Raw genomic sequence first — 23,082 nt, 5'->3', positions numbered from 1 at the left:
ATGCGCACTGCTCCGGCGGGAGGCTTGGTCCGGACAACCCGACGGTTGGGACTTATCTCAGCGTTGCCAAGGGGGAGCAGTTTCGTATGCCGACAATGCAGGGCGATACAGATCACCTCGACGCCCACGAGCGACACGCCGCGGCTTGGGCAGGATGTCTTCGGGACGCCAGGTGATTCACAGAAGAATGTTGCCGGTGAGTTGCGTCGCGTCTATGGGCCACGATTGGCGCCTTAGGATTTACCAACTTGCAGAGAGCTAACTGTGGAATTGCGCGGTTCTGGCAGACGCTCGGTTCGAAGTTCTCGGGACGCCATACTCGCTTCTCTCGGTCACGCTGTCGGCTTCCCAGAGACTCTTTACGCGTCGAGGTACATTGGTCGCCGTGTCGGGCAAGCCTGAAAATGTATGGACCTTGTCTGAGCTCTTGTACCATGGGTGCGCATATCTGCTTGACAAGGACGAATTACTGATTCCGCACAATAGGCACAATCAACACTGTCCATACTCTCGCCACTCAAGAGAGCCGCACTCGGCGTCCCATTCCTCTACCAGCGCATCACCTCGACGACGCCGATTACCGCACTCATTGGCACGAAATCCCCAACGACGACCTTCCAGGTCCTCCAACTGGACGGCACGACCGACTGGATGATCGCCCAACGCAACGCCTTGCTCGCGTGGACCGGCCACACTCTCGCCGTGACCCCGCGGATACAGCGCAGCCTCTCGATCGCACACTGGGGCTCCTCGGAGCTCACGGGCCGCGGCCTCGTCGCGCTCACTGCGCCGGGCCACATCTACGAGCTCACCTTGTCCGAGGGCGAGGATTTTGTCGCCCACCCGTCCCACGTCGTGGCGTACACCATCGGCCGCCACGTGCCGCAGCCGTTCCGCTTCAAGAGCTCGAGCCGCATCAACCTGCAGGTGCCCGCCACCGTGAGCACGTGGTTCAGCGACGTGCAGTTCATCCAGCAGCTGCGCACGTCGCAGGCATACCAGTACCTCGCGCGCGCCCTGTACAACCTGCGCACGGTCGCACGACGCTCGATCTGGGGCGACCGGCTGTTCCTGCAGTTCCAGGGCCCTGCGCGGATCCTCATGTCGAGCCGCGGTGTCCGGGTGCAGGACAGCCTGACCAGTGCCGAGGTCAACGAGATTGCCGATGCTCCTCCTGCGGGCGTGAAGGCTGCTGATGCGGCGGCGGCGTCTGCTGTGTCGGTGCCGAAGACAGCCGCCGTGCCGCAAGCGCCGAAGAGCATCGCCGATGTCACCGCTGCGACTGGCGGCGTGGCGAGCACCACCGGGGCTGTCAAGATCACTGTCGCGAGCGTCGGCCAGGATGGCAAGGTGGCTATCGAGGAGGGCAAGGATCTGAAGCAGGGTGCGACGAAGCCGTAGACATCTGTGTAACGCTATTCTTAAGTCTAGTGCTTGGGGTCTATCATATTTGGGCGAAGCTGTATCAACATCATACAAGAAGACGCAATAGGTCAAGTCGCGACAGGTCCTGCAAAGGTGTGTGGAAACTTGGTGCAGGTGTTTTGTCACTGACAAAACCATGGCCGTTTCTAGACCATCAGTAGAGGCGCGAATCATGAAACCACATCCTTCTCTTTTGTGGACATGCTGTACATTTGGATCGGGACAGATTATGAATCACCAGGAATTCCCTACACGACCAAGTCGGCCAGGCGAACTCATCCTTTTAAGAGTTACAAAAACACAAGAATGGCCATACCACTGTCTCTCTAGTTTGCGGCTTGCCGAGGAGCGTGGTTTGAGCGTGTCATGACCCCCCGTTGTCTAACCCTGCGGTCATGCTGTACATGGGATTTGTAAGCACAGATCAAAGGCTGAGGCAGAGGAGCTTGAAGACCAGGCCGTGAGATGAGTCCCTTGTATATCCTCTTGCTGGCAAGGCCTGATGTGTCAGCTGGGCGGTGTGGCCCACAGAGTATCTGCTTGACATGGGGGCCTCTGATAACTCGGCGGAGCATCATTCCTGTACAGCTGGTCCACGGATCTTTTGCAGCGAAATGTGCAGAGACTGGGTGGGAATCTCTGTCACGAGAGGGGCAAATAGGTATCCAGGCATAAACGGGTTGGTTGTGTACGAGGAAGGGAATGCTGGCCAGCTTCAATTGCCAACGATGGCACTCTTTTTGTCCTGCGAGACTTGGAAAACGACTCGAGGGAATCTACTCAATCTCGCCTCTTGGCCGGTGTCAAAGTAGCGGAGTTCAGAAACACGTATTCGACCAGAGGATCTGATAAGCTATGTTGGTGAGATGCTGCCCGATACGCTCCTCGCGTGGCTACGAATGTAGGTACCTAGGCACATACTTTAGGCAGGATTGACTTATCTCCGAGCCCTCGTCATCAGGACCCATGCACATCCATCTCGACGACGTGTCAGGGCTGCCGGTCTCCGAGCGCATCCTTGAGCAGGCAGCCTCAATGCGAGCCTACCGTGCCCCACCAGCAGGGCTCGGAGATCGAGGCAAAAGGCATACTGCGTACAGCAATGTCCACATACGTCTGGCGCGACATACTACTTGCAGGCCGAGTCCTGCTCTGAGCTGCAAGGGGCTGACTACGCGCGCTATACCTGCGTACATCTCAATGCATGCCCAGCACTCAGCTCCCACCGGCATGCCCCTGGGTAGGTGCTTGCTTCTTCCACATCATCCATAACGCCGAGGCGGGGCACGGACAGGGTCATTCGCCAAGGAGGGTAGAGGTGTATTGCACATCTCTTCTCTGTGCTGACGGGGGCCGGTGGGACGCAACGGCGGGATGTGGTGGTGGGATGCCGTTTCCAGAGTGGGAGAGGAGGGCAGACGCCTGGCCACTGGGATACCGATGGAGGACTGCACTCCCTGAAGGGAAGTGGTCGAGGCTCCAAGTGGCAGGAGGTGGGCTGGTAAGGTGCGTACGTACGCTACACTGCATCGAATATTCCAGCCTGAGGCATCCATCACCAATCGCCTGGGCATGCCTGCCTGCAATCAAGTGGGCTTGTCAAGATTCAAATGTCTACGCGTACCCCAACCCACCGGAGATGCTCCCGGAGAGCACAGCGCTCGCCAGGCACCGTCAGTGACGCGGAGAAGCTTTGCAGCCCACCCCCGCGAGCACGTCTGGACAGATATTACGATTGCCGCCCCCAATTCAACCACCATTTCGCCCTGTTGAGAATGCGCCATCCCTCGCTCGAAACGGCAGGACCAAAAAGGGTGTTTGTAAGCCTCGGCCCTTCGCGCTTTCACCAAGCAGGCTGGGCCACATTGAACCCATGACGCGAGGCGCCGAACCCTGCCCTCCCAGTGGCTGACCATCCACGGCTGAGACTTAGGGCAGAGCCTTAGCTCCGCGATCTTGGCTACAAGAGCCGTTGTCGAGGGCGCCAGCTTTAGCTCCGAGCTCTCAAAAATCTGGAGCGACACCTAGTTACTGAGAGGTAATACCCCAGCTCCACCTCGGGCAATACCAACCTCCGCAGTCCTAGGCACTGGGCCTGGCTTTGGCTGTAATTCGGTCAAGCTCGGCCGGGGCGTACCCGCGCCCTCCACGATGGACACTGGCAGCGCGCTATTCGTCTAGGAATGAGGTGGGATATGTGGTGCTTCCTGCAAGAATGACTCTTTCGGCGGCTCACCCGCCGGCGCGCGCCGCCCAAAGATGACCAAGGCTAGACTCTGATCGTCGACTGGATTGTTCAGCATGTACCATCGTAGCCCGGAAACAGGCCCCTGCCCATACTATCTCCGAGCCTGGGTTTCTCGTCATGGCTATGGCGCAACATGTTCACCCAGAAACAAAAATTCAGCTAGGCATATAAGTTCAATCTCAGCCATGTCGCTCCAGGGCACGTAGACCATCTCACTGCCAAGCACCAAAGCATCTGATCATCTTGGCACCGCCTGCGAACTCCGGCCAAACAGGACCGTCCAGTTCGTCACAATCACCTCGTCACCCATGACACCGCACAGCCTTCACCGACAATAGGCGGAAACCAGCACTGTTGTCGACGAGCCAGCCAGCCAGCAGACTCACTCATTGCAACGTACTTCGCCGGAGATAAGCCCTACAGTGTGAGTGGAACGTCGCTGTTGCCGTCTTCTATGCTTGCCCATCCCCCTGGGGGAACAGAAAGTGGGCATCCAAGACGGGCCTCGCAGGAATACCCACCAGTGCCCCGGCTCGATGACCCCCCAGTCTTTTTCTATTCTTGCTTGCTCCTGCTTCACATTTTCGACTCTGTGTTTCATTGCCGCGAGTCAAAGGGCCTGAAACTCCTGACTGATGCGAGGCTGAGCGCCATGCCGGTGATAGTCATTGGTACCATCAACTGACATCGTCATCGTATAGACTCTTCCCCTGAACATCCACCAGTCCAATTGAGCTCTTGTCCCTGCCAAGTCTTGGCTCCCGCCTTGCAAGGGACTTACCCATTGTGCCGTGATACCTTTATCCCTTCTACATATACACACGCAACGGTGCTTTGGGGATACAATCTTTCCCTACCACACGCGGCACTTTCACCGAATACAGCAAATAACAGCATACTGTCCTGACGACCATGACCGGCTCTGACTCGGACTCGTCCACCATGGCTGGCGACCACCAGCCAACTCCCCAGAAGCGGGACCCTCTCATGAACCCAGCCAAGTATCCCGAGAACGAGACCGAGGCCAATCTCTGGGCAGAGCCGCGCGCCGTCGCCGATGCCGACATTGAGAAGGAAGCAGGCACGGCCGGCAGCAGCGACTCGGCTTCAGCACCGACACCAGCATCACCTACAGGGAAGCCCACAGGGCCCGGAGGTCCTCCGGGGATGAAGCCAGCCGACTTCCCTGACGGCGGACTTGACGCGTGGTTGTGCGTGCTAGGCGGTTGGTGTGCGCTCTTCAGCACGTTCGGCCTGATCAACTGTGTCGGCGTATTCGTGCAACACTACTCTTCTGGCCCGCTAGCGGGCTACTCGTTGTCGACAATAACATGGATCACGTCGCTGCAGGTGTTTATGATGACGGGGTCTGGAGCGGTTGTGAGTCTTTGATATGCTGTTTCCGGTTTCCCAAGCGACCATTGTGTAACAAAGCCCATGCTAACCCTTGTGTTATTGCTTCCACAGATGGGTCGCCTCTATGACAATTTTGGCCCGCGCTACCTCATTATCCCCGGCACGATCGTCTATGTCTTTGCTCTGATGATGACATCTCTGGGAAGCCAGTACTACCAGTTTATCCTGGCGCAGAGCATCCTCTCCTCGCTGGGGTCGTCCGCCGTCTTCAATGCGACCCTCAACTCGACCATGACGTGGTTCTTCCAGAAGCGCGCGATGGCGGTAGGCATCGTCGCTTCGGGATCCTCCGCGGGTGGCGTGGTCCTGCCCATCATGTTAACCAAGCTCACCGAGCAGCTGGGCTTCCCCTGGGCGCTGCGCATCGTGTCCTTCACCTTCCTCGCCCTGTGCACAATCACCTGCCTGACGGTGAAGTCGCGCCTGCCGCCCACAAGGAAGCCTGTTGCTCTGTCAGACTATACCAAGCCCTTGACCGAGTTCGGCATGCTCACTTGCATTGCGGGCTACTTCTTCTTCTTCTGGGGCATGTTCCTGCCTTTCAACTACCTCATCGTGCAGGCCCAGCAGAACGGTGTCTCCCCTTCCTTGGTGCCTTATCTTATCCCCATCCTCAACGCCGCATCCATCCCCGGGCGAATCCTCCCCGGGTTTCTCGGCGACAAGTTCGGCCGCTACAACGTCATGGTCTTCATCTCGTTCCTCTCTGCGCTCTTCACCCTTGCCGTGTGGATTCCGGGTTCGCACTCGACCCCTGCGGTCATCGTATACGGCGTGCTGTTTGGATTCTCGTCTGGAGGCTTCATCTCCTTGGCCCCAGCAGTCGTCGCGCAGATCAGCGACATCCGGCAGATCGGCACGCGAACCGGCATTGCCTGGGCCATCGGTAGCCTCGGTAGCCTGACGGGCTCGCCCATTGGCGGCGCAATCATCGCAAGCCAGGGCGGGAGCTATCTCGGGGCGCAGCTGTTCTGCGGAATCGCGATGCTGTGTGGGTGTCTGTCCTTCGCGTTGGGCAGGTGGAACCAGGCCGGGTTCAAGGTTGCGAAGGTCTGATTTCGAGAGAAATCGATTTTGGACGTGGAAAAGACGGGGGATACTGACGCTGACTTCTGCTTTGGAACCCCAAGGAAAAAAAGAAGAGGGCAGTGGCTAAGGTTAAGATCCAAGCAAAAGACCGGGGGTAATTCTATAGCGAGTCCTTTTTATAAAATTGTATACAGAGCATAAATGCATACATACTCTCCTCTCCTCCCCAATGACAAATGGGGAATGATATCATCGCTCACTCTTGATCCCACGTTTCCCGTGCACATTTAGACGAAGGCATATCGTTGAGCCGAGCAGGTCGCTTGGGACTTTTGAGTTGGACATTGCTGGAGCTTGGCTGTCATATACATGCCAGAGTTTTCTGTTGTCCCTGCTGCATACCTCCTTGTTCATAGTCGTAGCTTGTAATAGTGTTGACTTTCGTGCTGGCAAATGACAGTAGCATACAGTCAAAGAGGACTGAACCATGACTCTTTTGTGGTGGTCCAAGTTCACAAAAAGACCTTCCGTGCGATTCGGATCAGTCTTGGTCGACGAACACACACGATTATCTCTCCAGCGAACACGATTACATCAAGTCATCATATCACAGCGGAAACCTTCAAATCCCCCCTCGTCCAATTTTGGACCGGTGTGACTTGCAAGTTTTGTCTGATTTCCCCTCTACCTGCGAGCCTCAAGATCTAAACTGTATACCTTTGTTCGTCCTGGCCCACAACATCGTGTCTCTTGGAGAGAGAGAGAGAGAGAGAGAGAGAGAGTCTCTTCTACTCCAACATCATCTCAAACTCAAACGCCTTGGTGAGCAGCGCGTACTCGTCCCGGGTCCTAGGCCCGCACGACCCGCTGCCCAGGCCGTGGTGCGCCGCGTCGAGCCGCAGCACGACATTGTCGGTGCGCCTCTTGCGCAGGTCGTGCGGGTGCTTGGCCTTGTCGACGTCCTGCACGCGGTAATGGCTCGCCTGGAAGTCAAACAGCTTCCTGCTGCCGCCGCTGCTGCTGCTTCCCGCCACGACGTCGCGGAACTCGACCGTCAGGGTCGTCGCCTGCTCCGCGGCCGAGGAGCCGTCCGAGTGCGACGACAGCTTGAGCCAGCGCGTGTCCGTCCGGTTCGCGCCCTCCTGCGGCTTCTCGTACTCGACCCACAGGTCCGCGACCGCGCGCGCGCCCCATACCCCGACGCGCTGCGAGAGCTTCTTGTCGCTGTAGCTCTCCCCCGGTCCGCGGCCGAACCAGCTGACGGACTCGAGGCCCTGCTGCTGCTGCTGGGGGCCAGCGGCGGCGGCGGCCGCGGCGGTGGCCGCTGCCTTGGGCGGCGCGCCAAAGGACGGCGGGAGCTCCATGGTGAATCCGATCCGCGGGAGGGTCCGGGGCAGGTTCTCACCCACGGGGTTGCCCTTTGTGAGGATCGACACGGCGCCGGACGGGTAGAAGGTGTAGGTGACGTCGAGGTCGATGCGCCAGCTCAGCACGGGAGGGCTGAACTGCTGCTGGACCTTGATCTCGAAGGCGCCGCCGTTGGCGTCACTACCAGAGACGAAACCCGCAGTGCTGCCGACCATGCGTGTCTGGGCCAGGTGCAGCAGGCGCTCCTTCCAGTCCCAGCCGTCCTGCGGGGTGTCGTTGTCGGTTGGCGAGCGCCAGGTCGTGAAGACGGGCGCGGAGGACAGCACCGAGACGCCGTTCTTGACCCACGACTTGAGCTGGCCCGTGATCGGGGAGAAAGTCCAGGTAGTCGACGGGGTCGAGATGGTGATGGGCCGGCTGCCAGAGGAAGCCTGGCGGACGTCCAACTTGCCACTCGAGGCACTAGGGGCGATGGTGAGAGGGAAGCTAGTGCCATTGAGGGAGACGTCCTCGAAGGCAATCTCGTGACCAGCAGGCAGAGAGGCAGTGGCCTCCTTCTGTCTGAAGGAGATGTGCAGGATGCCCTCGCCCTTGAGTTCAGAGGTCAACTTTGGCAGCGCAATCTCGGCAGTCTCCCCGGCGCCCAGCTTGGCTGGCAGTTCAAGCACACCAGCCTGGCCGGTGGGCCGGCCGTCGTCGAGGATCTTGTACTGAGCCTCGAGGTGCTCGACACCGATGAAGTCGTAGCGGTTGACAATGGTGATCTTGTCAGCCGACTGCGAAATGATCTGGACAGGTTCCAGAGCCTTCTTGAACTCAACCAAGCCGGGGTTGGGAGTGTGGTCGGAGAACAGGACACCGTCAAAGATGAAGTTGCCGTCGTTGGGCTCGTCGCCAAAGTCGCCGCCGTAGGCAAAGAACTCGTCGCCAGTCTCCTTGTCCTTGGTGAGCAGGCCGTGGTTGGCCCACTCCCAGACGAAACCGCCCTGCAGCGTCGGGTACTCGTAGAAGGCGTCAATGTACTCCTTGATGTTTCCGGGGCCGTTGCCCATGGCGTGCACAAACTCGCACAGCACGAGCGGCTTCTTCTTGGTCTCGTCCTTGGCGAACTCGACAATCTCCTCGACACCGGGGTACATGCGCGAGTACATGTCGACGGTGTCGGCGTGGATGTCGGCTTCGTAGTGGACCGGCCGGCTGTCGTCATAGGACTTGATATACTCGTACATGGCGACGTGGTTCTGGCCGAAGAACGCCTCGTTGCCTAGCGACCAAACGACCACAGAGGGATGGAGCTGGTCGCGACGTACAAGCTGGATTGCGCGGTCGACATAGGCTTCCTTCCACTCCGGGTTGTTGCTTGTCCACTCGGCAGCAGCCTCACGGGTGATAAGCTGTCGCTCGCGGAATGGGAGATTTCGCTCCGCAGGCGTGAGAGCTGCGTCGCAGATGGACTCGAAGCCGTGGCACTCGAGATCGGCCTCGTCCATGACCCAGAACTAACTTTGTCAGTAAAATACTCTCATGGTGTCTGCTGTGGTGAGGTCACTTACGCCAAGTTCATCAGCCAGGTCGTACAGTCGGATATCGCTGGGCTGATGCGACGTGCGGATGGCGTTGATGTTGTGCGTCTTCATGAGAAGCAAGTCGCGCTTCATGAACTCGTACGGCACAGCACGCCCAAACTTGGGGTGGTGCTCGTGGCGGTTGGCGCCCCGGAACACGATGCGCTTGCCGTTGACCTTGATGAGGCCGTCCTTCATCTCGACCTGCCTGAAGCCGACTCTCTGGGCGATGAAGGTCGACCCATTGAGCGAAACCACGAGGTGGTACAGGTTAGGCGTCTCGGCCGTCCATTTCGCGGGGTTCTCGACGGCGAGGGAAAACTCGGTCTGGCTGCCTGACGCCGACTTTGTGTCTGATGCCACGACGGCGCTCTTGGCCGAGTCATAGAGCTCGACCTTGAGCTCGCCGGAGCCGGTAGTGTTGACGCGGACCTTGAGGTCCGCATTGTGGTACTCCTTGTCCAGGATGGTCTGGACAAACAAGTCCTCGATGCGAGACTCGTTGGGGAACCCAATCAGGAAGACGTCGCGGTAGCTGTTGACCTTGTGTTAGTGTGCGCCGGCCCCTAGTTTGGACTCTGGCAGTCTTACATTCCGCTCATTCTCCATTGATCCTTCAGTCCGCAGATGTCACAATTAGCCTATGCCCGTAAAGTGACCAAGTTCCACGTGTTTGCAGAAAACTATAAGCCTACCTGATCCTCAATGTACGTGGCATCGCAGTACTGGTACACGCGGACGGCCACGGTGTTCTCGCCGTCCTTGTCGACCAGGCTTGAGATGTCAAACTCAGCCGGGTTCCTGGAGCCCTGGTGGTAGCCGACCTCGGTGCCGTTTACCCAGACGTGGTAGGCGGCATCGACGCCCTCGAAGCGGAGGCGGAGCTGCGAGTCGCGAAGCTCTTGAGGCACGGTAAAGGTCCTCAGGTAGGAGCCCGTCTCGTTGGTGTCGAAGGGGACGTTGGGCGGGTTGACGGGGATGGGGAAGTTGACGTTTGTGTAGTGGGGGCCCTTGCCGAAGCCGTCGAGCTGCCACATGCTGGGGACGGCGACATCGTGCCAGGCCGAGGCGTCAAAGGCGCGCTCGTGGAAGCTTTCGGGGGCCTCGAAGGGGTTGGGCGAGTGCTGGAACTTCCAGGTGCCGGACAGGCAGTGTGTCTTTGATTTCTGGACGTCGTAGGAGAGGGCGTCCTTGGCCGAGTTGTAGATGTAGAAGTTGGCCCTGGGCTCGAGGGTGTTCCTGTGGAGCACGCTCAGGTTGTTCCAGTCAGGCTGGCCGGCCGGGTGACTCTGTGTGAACGACATGACGACTGGTCCTGGAGGCTATTGGCGTCGCCAGAGGGAGGGGAATGAGGAGAAGGGAAGAGAGGGCGCGTGGGCACGCGGCTTTCGAAGTTTTGGACATGTTTCTGAGTGGCCCCAAGCCAAGGAACCGGCACGGTCCCCCCGGACGAACTCTCGGAGGGCATGTGAGAACTGTCGACGAGACAGAGGGGGATGTGGATGTGGAGTCGGCCCTGGTCGAGGAGATTGGCGCGGCAGCAAGAGCACCGCACAGGCATGGCTCTTGAATCGTGGAGGATACGCACCATTGAGAGGCCCCGGCTCCGTGGCGCTGTAGGGCCCGGTTGGTGGGGTGTGATGCCCGTCCTGTGACTGACTGACGGCCTCAGGCCTCCCCTTTCTTGCGTTTCCCCGCTGGGATTCCCCAATCTCAGGACTCCGCAACGCCGGCGGCGGGGCTGCCACGCTGATTCCCCTCAGGGCGACCCCCGCAGGGCCAGGGCCAGGGACGTTGCAGTATGACCTCACCCACGGAACAGAGCCAGATTCCATCACCAGAGCGGGGTCTCGGAATCCGGGTTGGTGTCTGTTTGCATGCATTCATTGACGGCGATTGGCCACGACGCACTTGCAGCGATAACGCCCGGCGGGGGGGTTATGCGCACCCACGACTCACGCGTTCCGTCGGTTCACTTTCTTGTGGGTGCCCGGCCAAAGCCGGTGGGTAATCCGGCGCCGAAGCACGGAGACCCCACTTGGCTCCAGTGCCCCGCCAACTCTAGCACCGGCCGGCGAGGCGCCACCATCCCGGCACTTCCAGAAGCCAAACCCCCGTTGTATTCAAGAGGCCACCTCCGCAAAGCACGCGCAGCGTGTCGACAATGATGAGCAGTCGTTGTGAGAGGAGATGCGCATGAAGTGGCAGGAGCACTCAGCACTCGTGATTTCATGTAGGTCGGGATGGCTCTGAACGAATAACCGGTTTCGAGACTCTGTCGTACAGCAAACCACCCCTGTAGGGAAACTTGCGTCGAAGGGCTGCTGAGGTGTATTGGATGATCCTGGGGAGATATACCCATTAGACGGCATCGCTTCGTTCTCTGGTGTCTTGCACATTTACTCCTGCGAAGTATCAGTCGAGCGTGGCCCCGATCACAACTGGCCATTTACCACCGTACTTCCAACATACCTAGGTAGACATGTCCTCGCAGATCCAACCGCAAGACTCCTCCAATTCGTAAGGTAGATACTATATGTCGTTGCTCGACTTCCCACTGCCCATAAGCAACCCGAAGTCAAGCCACGGCCCGCGCCTCCTCCTCGCTTGAGAAAGCGGTCTCTCCCCAGACCGCTCACAGACCTTCTCGAGTCTATCCTGGAGTGCAGTAGCCGCCTTCTTCCGCGTCACACTCCTACTCGGGGCGCCATTATGAACCTATACGATGGCACTAACACGACGTGCACATTCCGCAACGTCCACATGCGAAAGGCTGTTGAGCTTGCCCTCCAAGTGACCATCACCTCATTTGACAGACTGGGCGGGATGCCATCGCCTTCTCCGTCGTCTCGGGGCGCCGGTGCAAATTGGCTCCCCGAAAAGGTATTTATATTACAAACCCGTGTGCGGCCCATAAAGCCCTCCACACGAAATGCGCCTTTGCCGGTTTCCACGTCGCCCGCGGGGGAAGGCGGGCCGGAGGGAGAGAGGGGCGCACAAAGTGATCGCCCATCGCACACTCGGGATATTTCCCGGCGCGATCCTTGCAGCCACTGGATCCAAACAACCCCAGACTCGGCATAGGCGCACTTCGCCGTGCAGCCTGAACGTGGAGACGAGCCTTTGTTCCAAGCGGGCGTGGCACGCCATTGAAACGAGCTCCGTGAAGCCCGTCGCTTGTAGAATCGGGCAAATCAGATGCGAGTCCGCCAAACTTGGCCTCGTCAAAATGTCTTTGGTGGACGGAAACTTTTCCAATGTCTATGTCGTGTTTTCAAAGACGTCTTTTCGCTCAGGAACTCACGCGGTGCGTGGCAACCAGCATGGCACACTGGGCGTTCTCGGAGCCTTTAGTCGGATTCTCATCATCGTCGTTAGGAAGCTGCCGTGCTTCTTTAACCCCTAGGCTGCATTTCCCCGCATCGGCAATCCCTATTCGGAACATCCGCCTGTCTCAGCAGTCTTGTACATTGCTCCATTGCTCTGTTGCTCTCGGGCGGATACCCGATGCGGGGAAAAGCAGTGACACGACTGATAAATCATCTCTGACCCGGACATAGCCTGAGCTTGTTCCTGGCCGGCACCGCCCACCAAGAACGAGACGGTGCTGGCAAATTCTTCCTTCTCCTCAACCCGTATCCAATGAACGACTGGTTCAGTTGCTGGAACTATAGCTATGAACGCCGCCTACCCAAGCGAAGAAAGGCTCGCTACATCACCCAAGAACCCCTAGGTTATTCGATTGCTGAACCCGTACCCTGACATGACGCCGACAACCGGAACTCCTTTTATGTGCGCTGCTAGTGAGACCCGACCGAACAAACCACATGATGTGTAGTGATACAAGCAAAGATATTGATAGATCAATAGAGGGCCGTGTTCCAGGCCCAAAAATGGCGGTCTCATGGCAAAGCCCATGTCGGCTGCGTGGCACAGCTCAAGTCCATGGCGAGGACAAAGGTGTCCACACGGTCAAGCATCCAGCCAGAGACGGCAGGCGATTGCCCCTCAACGGGCTTTTGGCTCGCGTAACCGAGCTTGATGAAGGTGGCCGTCTTGCACTTGCCCTCTACGAAGGACCACTGCAGGCATTCTGGCGTGCCATCGCAGACTACGCGGCAGTCCGCTGCCGTCTTGGCCTCATTGCCGCCATTGTCCGATGCGTTATCCCAGGCATGCCGTTCAGATTCGAGATTGGGCCGGATGGCATACTTGAAAATATCGCCATGGCGGAAAGGTCGAGTGTTCTGTGCAACATCGTCAGTACTCGGTGTGTCAAACGGCTTCTTTGAGACACCCACCTTCTGTCTCCATTTTTGCTCAAAGTTCCCAAGTTCGACCGTCTCCTCGGAGGTCACATGGTGATATGTGCCGGCAAAGTAGCACCACGGCTTCCGCGAGGGCCCGCCAAAGCCCGAGGCAAAGTCTAGCGCTGGCGGTGCCTCACTCTGAAGCGTGGGAAATGCCCAGGTCAATGGCACGCCCGCGTCATTGAGCGTCTTTCCCAAGATACAATCGCCAGCCCAGTGATTTCCCGTGAACTCGTCATACTGCTTCAGGTCTGCGTTGCGATGTTCAACCACCTTGCGCAGGGCAGAGTTGGAAATGACAAAGCCCGAGCCGCCGTACGCGAAAACGACATCACCAATCATCATCTGCTGTCCCAGGTACCAGGGTTTGTTGGGGTCGATCTGAGCAAGCCATGCCAGGACCGTCTCCCAGACCACAAACGTGTCGGCCTCGATAAAGAAGTACCATTTGGCGTCGGGCCGATGGCGGAGCGCCTTGTCGGCCATCGGCAAGAACTTCCACTTGTCGAGGCGCCAGCCGGGGCTGTCGCGGCCGCCCTGGGTGTTTTGGGCAGCAGCCCATTGAGCCTGCTCCTCGGCGGTGAAGCCGTCACGGCCGTGCTGCTGAAGACGCTGGTAGTACTCAAAGTCTGGGTGCTGGGCGACGATGCTGGGGTCGACCTCGTCCAGGACGTTGAGGATCTGGTGGCCTTCAATCTCCTCTGCGAGGTCTGAGAAGATGACGTGGTGCTTGACGCAGCGCAGTGTGGTGTTGAAGTGGCGGGGTATCTTAACCGGTGCCTCGTTTGCGCCCGTCTTCAGGACGACGAGGATGTCGTCTAGCCCACGAAGGGCTGAGCAGGGGATCTCGGTCGCATCCGGACGTAGGCGAGGGAGGACGTTGCCGTTGGAGAGAGACCACCTTTCGTGGAAGCTGTATATCTGGTGGAGAACAAAAAGGACGAAGACGACGGCGGCGATGCGCAGGGGCAACCGCGAGGTCAGAGGGCGCGAAGGCGCGGCCAGCATGGTGGTGGAATGTGTCTTGGAGCGACAGTAGCGAGGTTTCAAGAAGGCGCAACCGCGGGAGTGGGCTGAGGATTGAGCTGTGCGCAGGGAAAGCGGCTTTGCAAAGCGGCCTTTCTGTCGATGAGGCTCTGACCCGCCAGACCGCGAGACGATTAGATGTGCCTGGTTGGGTTCAAAGGGCCATGGCTGGAAGGGCAAACAATCGTGGTAGGATCGGCGGGGTGCTGATGGATGACTGGACCAGTGTGGTAAGAATACTGTGGGGGAGCCTGTTTTGTTTCGTGGCCCAAAACAACGACCTGACAACGGCTTGCCAACGTCTTTGAGAGTGGCTGGATTGCGACGAGGGTAATAGAGTTGGGCCGGCGTCGAGGCCAGCTCTGCGGAGGGCGGCGGGCTGAGGCTTGTTTCGTTGCTGCCTGCAGGTGCAACTGTGTGGTTCGATGGGTTGCACGAGCGAGACAGGCCGATGACGCGGTCCTGGGCCCTGGGTGTGGGGCGCCTGTAGGGCGGTGCATGCCAGCACAGCGGGGGGCTCTTTACGTACTCTGCGGGCGCACACTGGCACTCCCAAACTCCCAACTCCCTGGGCGACCTTCTGAAACAGTTTGCTGCTGCCCCAGCTTGTTTCTGCTCAGTGTCATGCAAGGCACAGCCAGAAGCGTGTCTTGTCGCAGCGTGTCCATCCTCGGTCGTGAAGGACATGTCTTGAGCACACATTGTGCCCAGCCAGCGTGCCTGCCTGCCGGCCTGGCCGGTGACGTCTGCTGGCTCTCCACTGTGGCTCCGTGCCATCCATGCCGGGCTCGTATCGCGATCTCTGGTGGACGGAGTATGTGCCGAGATATCCAGCAAGTAAGAAAGATTGTGTTCCAGCCACAGCCCCGGGACGTCGTGGCTGCGCCTTGGCACTGTTTCTGAAACAAACCTCCAGAACCCCCCATATTAATAGTCGCCCCCTGGCCCGGCGCTTAAGTGCCAGGCTCCGCTCTGGTTAGGCGCGCATCCCCTTCAACAGGCCAACAACCACCGGCCCGCCGCGCACCAATGGCATCTCTGCCCTAGACGCTCCGGCCCGGGTGCTTGCATTCCCATCCCAATATGCGCCAACCAAATTGTGTAAGCGCCGTGAGGAAGGAGGCCGATAGGCCAGGTCATGGCAAGCTGTCGCTCATTCCAGGACTCATTCGCGGGCCACGAGGTGTTAGCCGCCGCCGTGCCTGGTCAAGTACAGTCGACGACCACTTCCCACAGCCTGGCAATGAGACCTCGACATGTTCATTCCTTGCTTCCCTGTCCTTCTCGTGCGTGTAACAACAGGCTTATACAGCGGCCATCGACGTAGACAGCCTCGCTCAGCCTCAACCAACATCATTGCTGCGAACTTGTTGGTCGCGTCTTGCTAGGCAGGGTCTAACAGTGGCGGCGGCACGAATATATCTCGATGACCCCCGAAAGTTGTGTTGAGGCTCACTGAAGTGGAATCCATCACTCATCTCCAGTTTGTTCCCCAGAGTCTCACGAGGGATCAACTACTTGGCCGCACAAATACAAGCTCCTGTTCTCTTTGCTACAGGCTGCGTCCCTTATGGTAGCAATGGTCTCCAGCGGAGCCGGCAGTGTACAGTTCCAAGGACGCCAGATCCTCGAATCACCACCACCACCTTCACCAAGGGCAGTGTCAGACAATACTACAGTCGCAGCAACTACTTCCTCCCCGCCAATCTCATCCTCGCCGTCTCCGACATTCCCAGGTCCTATCCCCCAATCCCCTCCCAGCACACAAGAAACCCAGAGATCATCATCATCCTCAGGGCCGCCGATCCAGTTTGCGATCGGCATCGGTGTCGGTGTCGGCCTGCTTGTCCTGATTGCGTCCTCCATCGCACTGTTCTACCACTTGCGCGCGCGCAAGCGGGCGAGGCAGGCCGTCCGGCATCCGGGCATTTTCAAGCACGCCGGCGCCCATGCCGACGACGCCAGTGATGCAGAGCACTTGGGGGCGGATTTCCCGCCATCATCACGCCATGGCAGGCAACAACAACAGAAACAGGACCGCCGCCTGAGGGCCCTAGCTCTCGTGAGCAAAGTCACCAGGAAAGACAACAACAACAATACCACCACCAGCAATAGCAATAGCAGCAGCAACATCCGTGCTTCCCCAAGCATGACCTGGCCGCGGGCGATGCAGGGTCAAACCGAGACGAAGAAGAAGCCCCGCTACTATGGCTCGGGGGACTACGAGCACTGGTCCCCGCGGCAGCTCGATCGGCACCAGCAGATCTATCACGCGGTGTCCCGGCTGGGCGGCGGCGGCGGCGATGCAACCACGGGTGTCGTCGCTGGGGCTAAACCTGGGATTGGTGGCAGGGACCGCAGTGGGTGGGAGAGACTAGATGGCGAACCTTGAGCTCTTCTTTCAAGTATTACCCTGCTGACAGAGGGCAGAGGGAAGTGGTGGATCAGACATCTACAAAATCGCACAGTTGTTATCAAGTTCGTGACGTGTTTTTCCCCTTGGACTCGTGACTTTGCGTCTGCTCTGGGTACCAAGGTGAACGGCTCCATGCTTTGAGAAAGTTATCAAAAGTTACAGTCTACGGACGTTGTGCCGCGCAATCCTGACTTTTCGCCTCCGTGAGAGGAAGTTTTACGCACGACTCAAGGCAGATGAGAGCACAGATCTGGGGAGAGGGGAATTGAAGCTATTGTAGACTCAGCCTACCTTTCTCTGTGCCCCCCCTCCCGGCGCAAAACAGTCATTTTCACAAAAGCCAGACAGATTTAAAAGTTTGATAACGTGACTTGTATTATCTTGAATAGAGATCGCTGTCATGAACTATGCCAGAAAAGAATGAGAAGGAGACTGTTGCTCCGTAGAACTATATTACAAGGAATGCTTTTGTTTCAATGTGCCTCGGACATTGGGCTGCTGCGGCGAAGTGATTACGGGGTATCATTCATTAACCCCCCAGAACCCGAAAGACTGTAATGGGCTCGTCTTATAAGCGACTCGGTTCGGGTCTCGTGTGTGCGTAGAAAACCAAAATGAGAAGCTGAGGAGAGAGCGGAACAATTCAGAGGGAATTGTGTCCATTTTTTGTCTGGCAGGAGCTTTTCGGAGAGAGTGAGGGGAGGGAGGTGAGGAAGGAAGGCAAGGGAAGGAGGTTGAGCCCGGTGGTGGTGTCTCGTAGACCCCATCGCTTCTTTTTTTTTTTTTAGTTGATCGCGATGCGCCTCCTGTTCTGCTTCTTCTCGCGCACAATCTTGGGCACGACGACGGTCAGCACGCCGTTGTCCAGCTTGGCCGTCACGCCGTCGTGGTCAATCTCCGTCTCGCCCCCGTCGTGGCCCGTCAGCCGGAACGACCGCGAGAACTCGCCCACGCTGCGCTCCGTGATCCAGTACTTTGCTTGTGGCTGTTGCTGTTGTTGCTTGGTGGTGTTGGCCACCTGCTGGTCGTTGCCCTTGCTCTTGTCGTTGCTGGCTGCGCTGTCGTTCTTCTCGGCGGCAGCGGCATCGCCGGCACCAGCAGAGGTGTTGTTGGTGCTGCTACCTTCACCCTCGCTCTCGCCGCCGGGAGACTTGTTGTTGTTGTTGTTGTTGCTGTTGCTGTTGCTGTTGCTGTTGCTGTTGCTGTTGCTGTTGCTGTTGCTGTTGCTGTTGCTGTTGCTGTTGCTGTTGCTGTTGCTGTTGCTGTTGCTGTTGCTGTTGCTGTTGCTGTTGCTGTTGCTGTTGCTGCTGCTGCTGCTCCACTCGCGCTCGATGCGGCCCCGTACCGTGAGCGTGTGCTCGTCGGCAAACTCAATGTGCACCTTGTCCTTGGCGATGCCGGGCAAGTCGCCGCGCAGCTCGAACGCCGTGTCCGTCTCCTTGAGGTCGAATTTGGGGTTGAAAGACAGCAGCTGGCCGCCTAGACCGAGACCTCCGCGGCCACTAGTTAGTTGGTGCTGCCCATTGTTGTTGCTGTTACTGTTGGCGCCAGCAGTGACCTGCTCATTGTTGTTGGGTCTGCTGGTGGCCGAGCGGTAGTTGTCAAAATCGTCCAGGAGCCGAAACAGGCCGGAGAAGCTGGGCTCGCTGTAGATGCTGGGTGCGAAGATCGACATGTTGGATGGTTGTGTTCGTATGTGTGTGTGTGTGTGTGTGTGTGCGCGTGTGGTTGAAGAGTAGTGGCAGAATTGGTTGAGCTGAATAGGTTGGTTGGTCTTCAGTTGTAGAGTGTTTTGTGTTCTGCTTTGTCGTTGTTATCCTTGACCTATGAATCTAGTGAGTGTCGCCGTTGGAGGAAGGACGGTTGCTTATATACACGAAGAAACACCCAACCCCCACCACTCAGACGAAATTTCGAGAAACAACAACAACAACACAGTGCCACCAGCTCCAGTTCCACGAGTTTCGCCGGGGGAATGCAGGTCGACTTGCCTATCGGCAGCCTTTACGACCTCCCACCTCCTGCACCCCGTAGAACTGTCCAGAGCCTGTTGCCTGCCTCAAGAAGAGCATTCTCGAAAGTGAAGCTGCGTATCTGCAGGCGCCGCCGTGCTTCACGATGGTTCTTGGTGGAGCACGCACATCCTAGAACCTTCGACAGAGGGAACGCTCCATTGCGGCGCGCCAAGAAGATGTGGGGAACGGGGAAGTGCCCCACTCCTCGGCGGTCCGAAGCGGGACAACCTGCATAATGATCGGCGGTCTGCAGCGCTTGGCCTGGAGGAAATCATGCATCAAATCCACAGAATCAACCGAACTTCCGACACCGGGGTTCTCAGAAGCAAGCGCTACGTAAATATCCACATAAACGATTGTCAGTATGACAATGCTGTGGCGTCAGTCTGCGTCACCAGCAGAGAGATCTTGAGACTCTATCGTGGGGCATGGCAATAATCAGAGTGTTGTAAGCATTGCTTGGCTAGTCGCGGGAGCTGTAATAGTACAGGCTCTCCAATGAAGCGAAAGGTTCAAATCAGCACGGAAAGCTTGATGAGGACGGTATGATTGCAAAGTGCAGGTTATATTTAGTCTATCATGGAACACAACGCCCGCTCCCAATGCACAATGACATCCGAATCCACAAATGAATGAATGGTTCAAACTCTTAGGTCGCTTACAAAAGCGCATGCAAGCATCTGTGATTAAAAATACAAACCCGAAACCTGTGGCACAGCAAGCTTCTGAATGGTGGATCATGATTCGTTGCGTTTCGTGAAAATGCAGTAAAGTGTGGGCCTCGTGAAGACCGGTCAGGAGTGAAAAGTCCGACTCAAGTTGTCGAAGTTGGTGTAATCGCCTGGCAAAGACTGCGACACAAAGTCGAGACCGACATCTGGGAACAACGGGGCTTCCATGATGGTGTCGGGCCACTCGGCATTCCAGATGTCGTCATCCGTCATCATGCGCATTTGTGGGTTCGGTTGAAGCTGAGGATTCGGCACGGGCTGCATCCGTTGGAAGTGCGGGCCTTTCCCAGGCTGCTGCAAGGGAGCAACCATTGGCGGATGATGGATGGCCGGGTTGAACACGGGATCCAACGGTCTAGCCGGCGTAAAGGTGAACTCCTGCTCATAGAGCTTCATCAGTTTCTTCCGCATGCTTCGTGCTGGCGACCAGGCAATCGAAAGCTCGTCTAGGACCCTGAGGCACAGCTCAATATTGTGGCAGTCCGTGCTGCCCCCCCGGCCATCGAGACCAAGAGAGCGGGTCTGGATGAATATCAATGCAGCCGACAAAGTACAATGAGCTGCACTCAGAGGGGCATTGCGGAAGCTGCCAAAGGCTTGCTGGTACTTTTTGATGATATCGAGGATCGACGTAGCCGCCTTGTAGCATACGGAGAGCGCCTGTTGTGTGACAATTTCTGGGTTCTGCCCAGGCCGTGCATGGGGCTCGGCGTGTATTGTGACGGGCTTGACGAGGAATGGCTTCATAATGAGAATGTGTTGTGTCTGATAGGACATGTGGAGGATATAGGCTTGAGGGAGACGATTCGTATTTCCCTTGCGATCGAGTTTGAGCTCCTGAGGCAGGTCGTAGAACCACCCTTTCAGTTCGAGCAGGCAACTGTGGACGAAGGAACCTCTTTGCACCTGTCTCGTAGCATTGCTGGGAGCATATCTGGGTGATTGTCAGTATAGCTACATCGTTATCGAGTCCAGGGGGAAAACGTACAATGCGACAAGGATCTTCTCCAAAATGCAACAGAGGGACATCATGGCGATGTGAAGACTCGTTCGCATCTGATCACGGTCGAATTGTGTACCTTGAAGCATCCGCCCATCGCGCTTGAGCGCGACCCTGGAAGCGTCTGGCCGTTTCGGCATAGGGACTTGACCTTGAGAGTCCTGGGCGTAGTCGCATCAGTCAGAGAATCACACGAAAAATTACCCCTAGCAACTAGACATACCAGCATAGTGCAGACTCGACCAATATAGCTAGCAAGCATCTTGTCCACACAATACAACGACCAGTAGATTTGGTTTCTCAACTCAACCTCCTCTCGTGACATGAGGTTGTTACCGACGAGGCAAGTGGCATCCATATTGAGACCCATGTCGACGGCTAGACGACTGGCAATGCCATGGTGCAACCAGCCAGCAGCGTCCGCACCAATAGACTGAGCAAGTTCACTGGTTAGTGAGACAAAAGAGTTCGCTAATCCCATACATCACTCACCAAATACAGCGTCCCCATGATGGAAGCAGACTGGATAGTCGTCATGCTTGGCCATTTGAGTTCATAGTAGAGCAACTTCTCTGCTTTCTCGATGAACATCTGCCCAGCCGTGTTGGGATCATCTGGATCTGATCGAACCTCTAACCTGTCCGTGAAGCGGGAGCCTACGGCCAACACGCAGCTCAGAAGGAGAGGGCTGGCATATCTGCCCTTGTTGCCCAGGCTTTGCCGAAAGAGCCTCTCGTTGACAACCTGACACCATGGTTGTTCCCAAAGGAAGTACAGCTCAATAAGGTGCGTTTCAAGCTCCTTGCTGACCTCGCAGCTGAAGGCCACGTCCTGTATGAGAAGTTGATCCACTCGTAATCGGAACTGGCTGAAGCCTGGCTTCGTAGGCGAAGGAACACTATTGTTGAACGGGTCGTCCGGCTCGCCATCAGGGGCTTTGTTCTGAGATTTAGCAGACGTCCGACGGTCACCTTAAACATCCCCGACTTACTCAGTATGTGTGACTCTAGCGGGCCGCTGGATGATCCAAAAAAGGCATTCTCGTCACGCTCCAAGGCGGCGTTCTCGTCGAGAGACAAAACCCCATCAAAACCTGCCAAAGATTCCTCCACGGCCGCATTTCCAGGAGCATCTGAAGGGCCACTCTTTGCTCTCTCCTGGGCAAGAATCTGTGCAACTGAGGACTCTACGTCGATGGAGTGTGCTTCGAGGACTTTCTCAAGGACAGATATCCGCTTCCTCAACATGTCCACGTACGACTTGGGTGCAGGCCGGCGACCATCCTCGTGAGCCGAGAAGTGACACAACAGACCACGATCATTGCATCTAGTGCAAGTTGGTTGTTTACCGTCGCACTGCGGATTCCGTAGTCAGTGGGCGCTCGGGATGACCATAATGAGCTGATGGGGTATGCAACGGAGACCGGTGGTGGAACGAGGGCGGGAGAGAAAGGAGTGATACGATTCGGGTAAGTTCCTACCTTTGCTCGCCGCCGCCGACACTCATCACAAGCCTTTGTGGTGTTTTTCCTGCGCGTCTTGAGGTTCTGGCCGTGGACGTCACCCGACTTGAGCTCGAGAGACATCGTGGCCGATGTGGTAAAGCCAAGGGAAGAGAGCGGCAGTACGACCAGCCCTGGGCATAACCCGAGGTCCACGAAGACGCACACAGCTGGCGTAGTTGTTGGATGGCGGAGCTCCCGGAGTGAAGCAGAAGTCTCTGACGCAGCAACCGCTGAGGAGCTGGCTCACAGGGGGCAGTCCGGGCGTGGGGACGAGCTTGGCTCGTCGTGAGCCCCGCCGGGTGTAAGCGGTCGGGTGGGTTATACGGCGTCTAGACTCTGCACCTTGCTCGCAGCACGATCGCAAGCGAGCCAGGGGCTGTATGAGAAGGTCGAGGAATTGGACGACTGCTCGTCCACGGCAGCTTCCCCACAAAGATCACGGGGCTGGCTGGCTGGCTGGCAAGGGAGTTGACACGCCAGCCAAGGAGCGGTCTGGTTAGGCTCTCGGCCGCGCAGATGCAGCGCGTTGGCGGAGATGCTGCTTGTGCAGGAGCAAACAAGGGCCCCGATAACCGGTGCTGAGAAAGCTAGTTGCAGTATGACGAATGGGAGATCGGCCACGAGGTGAGCCAGTGGACGAGCAGGACACGGCTGGCGAGGAGGGTGCTGCTGACTGGTGATGGGTTGGGCCACGAGGCCCAACGATGCGGGGCAGGCAGGTGGTTTCCAAGTAACGGAGCTAGTGGAGGGGCACGCAAGCCGGACAGGCCGGTGGTGGCTACAGCGAAAGAGTCCAGGGATGCTGGCGGCACGACAGGGCACGGGGCTTGCCTGCATCCGATGTCGCGGACGGGCAGCAGCAGTATCAACTCTAATAATAATAATAAATTCCTACGCTACCAAAGTAGTAACCACCATCCCCAGAAGAGGTCAGTTTTGGATTTGTGACCGAGCTTGTCTCCCGAGGACGCAGACTTTGGGCAGAGCCCCTGCTCCAAGCACATGCACAAGCTGCAGGAGTCTGATCGG

At 57.5% G+C, this 23,082-nt stretch overlaps 6 protein-coding genes across 6 annotated transcripts; 3 read left to right on the top strand and 3 right to left on the bottom strand.

Moving 5' to 3' along the window:
* On the top strand, positions 1–1,401 carry B0I36DRAFT_245867 (mitochondrial biogenesis AIM24-domain-containing protein; the record flags this gene model as incomplete). Its single annotated transcript, XM_046150190.1, has 3 exons — positions 1–196; positions 288–406; positions 487–1,401. 3 exons carry the CDS (start codon positions 1–3, stop codon positions 1,399–1,401), a joined length of 1,230 nt encoding a protein of 409 aa, XP_046011570.1.
* A 3,184-nt stretch (positions 1,402–4,585) lies between these two features.
* On the top strand, positions 4,586–6,145 carry B0I36DRAFT_363846 (major facilitator superfamily domain-containing protein; the record flags this gene model as incomplete). The annotated part of the gene is made up of 2 exons (XM_046158879.1): positions 4,586–5,053; positions 5,141–6,145. The coding sequence occupies 2 exons, from the start codon at positions 4,586–4,588 to the stop codon at positions 6,143–6,145; spliced, it is 1,473 nt and encodes a 490-aa protein (XP_046011569.1).
* A 418-nt stretch (positions 6,146–6,563) lies between these two features.
* Positions 6,564–10,428, bottom strand: B0I36DRAFT_130134 (uncharacterized protein). Its single transcript, XM_046148195.1, has 4 exons — positions 9,747–10,428; positions 9,643–9,665; positions 9,040–9,586; positions 6,564–8,985 (listed from the first exon to the last, which is right to left on the bottom strand). The coding sequence occupies exons 1-4, from the start codon at positions 10,353–10,355 to the stop codon at positions 6,907–6,909; spliced, it is 3,258 nt and encodes a 1,085-aa protein (XP_046011568.1). The 5' UTR covers positions 10,356–10,428; the 3' UTR covers positions 6,564–6,906.
* A 2,525-nt stretch (positions 10,429–12,953) lies between these two features.
* On the bottom strand, positions 12,954–14,369 carry B0I36DRAFT_245380 (uncharacterized protein; the record flags this gene model as incomplete). The annotated part of the gene is made up of 2 exons (XM_046150152.1): positions 12,954–13,298; positions 13,353–14,369. 2 exons carry the CDS (start codon positions 14,367–14,369, stop codon positions 12,954–12,956), a joined length of 1,362 nt encoding a protein of 453 aa, XP_046011567.1.
* Positions 14,370–15,820: 1,451 nt separating this feature from the next.
* On the top strand, positions 15,821–17,183 carry B0I36DRAFT_130121 (uncharacterized protein). The gene has a single exon (XM_046148194.1). The coding sequence runs from the start codon at positions 15,958–15,960 to the stop codon at positions 16,777–16,779; it is 822 nt and encodes a 273-aa protein (XP_046011566.1). The 5' UTR covers positions 15,821–15,957; the 3' UTR covers positions 16,780–17,183.
* A 2,429-nt stretch (positions 17,184–19,612) lies between these two features.
* Positions 19,613–22,134, bottom strand: B0I36DRAFT_363841 (fungal-specific transcription factor domain-containing protein; the record flags this gene model as incomplete). Its single annotated transcript, XM_046158878.1, has 6 exons — positions 19,613–20,483; positions 20,538–20,710; positions 20,773–20,982; positions 21,042–21,484; positions 21,541–21,904; positions 22,030–22,134. The coding sequence occupies 6 exons, from the start codon at positions 22,132–22,134 to the stop codon at positions 19,613–19,615; spliced, it is 2,166 nt and encodes a 721-aa protein (XP_046011565.1).
* Positions 22,135–23,082: the final 948 nt, after the last annotated feature.

Source organism: Microdochium trichocladiopsis, assembly GCF_020744255.1.
Source record: "Microdochium trichocladiopsis strain MPI-CAGE-CH-0230 chromosome Unknown B0I36scaffold_6, whole genome shotgun sequence".
NCBI classification, from domain to species: Eukaryota; Fungi; Ascomycota; class Sordariomycetes; order Xylariales; family Microdochiaceae; genus Microdochium; species Microdochium trichocladiopsis.
Note: the sequence above shows the minus strand (reverse complement) of the source record. Positions and strands in the feature narration are given on the sequence as shown.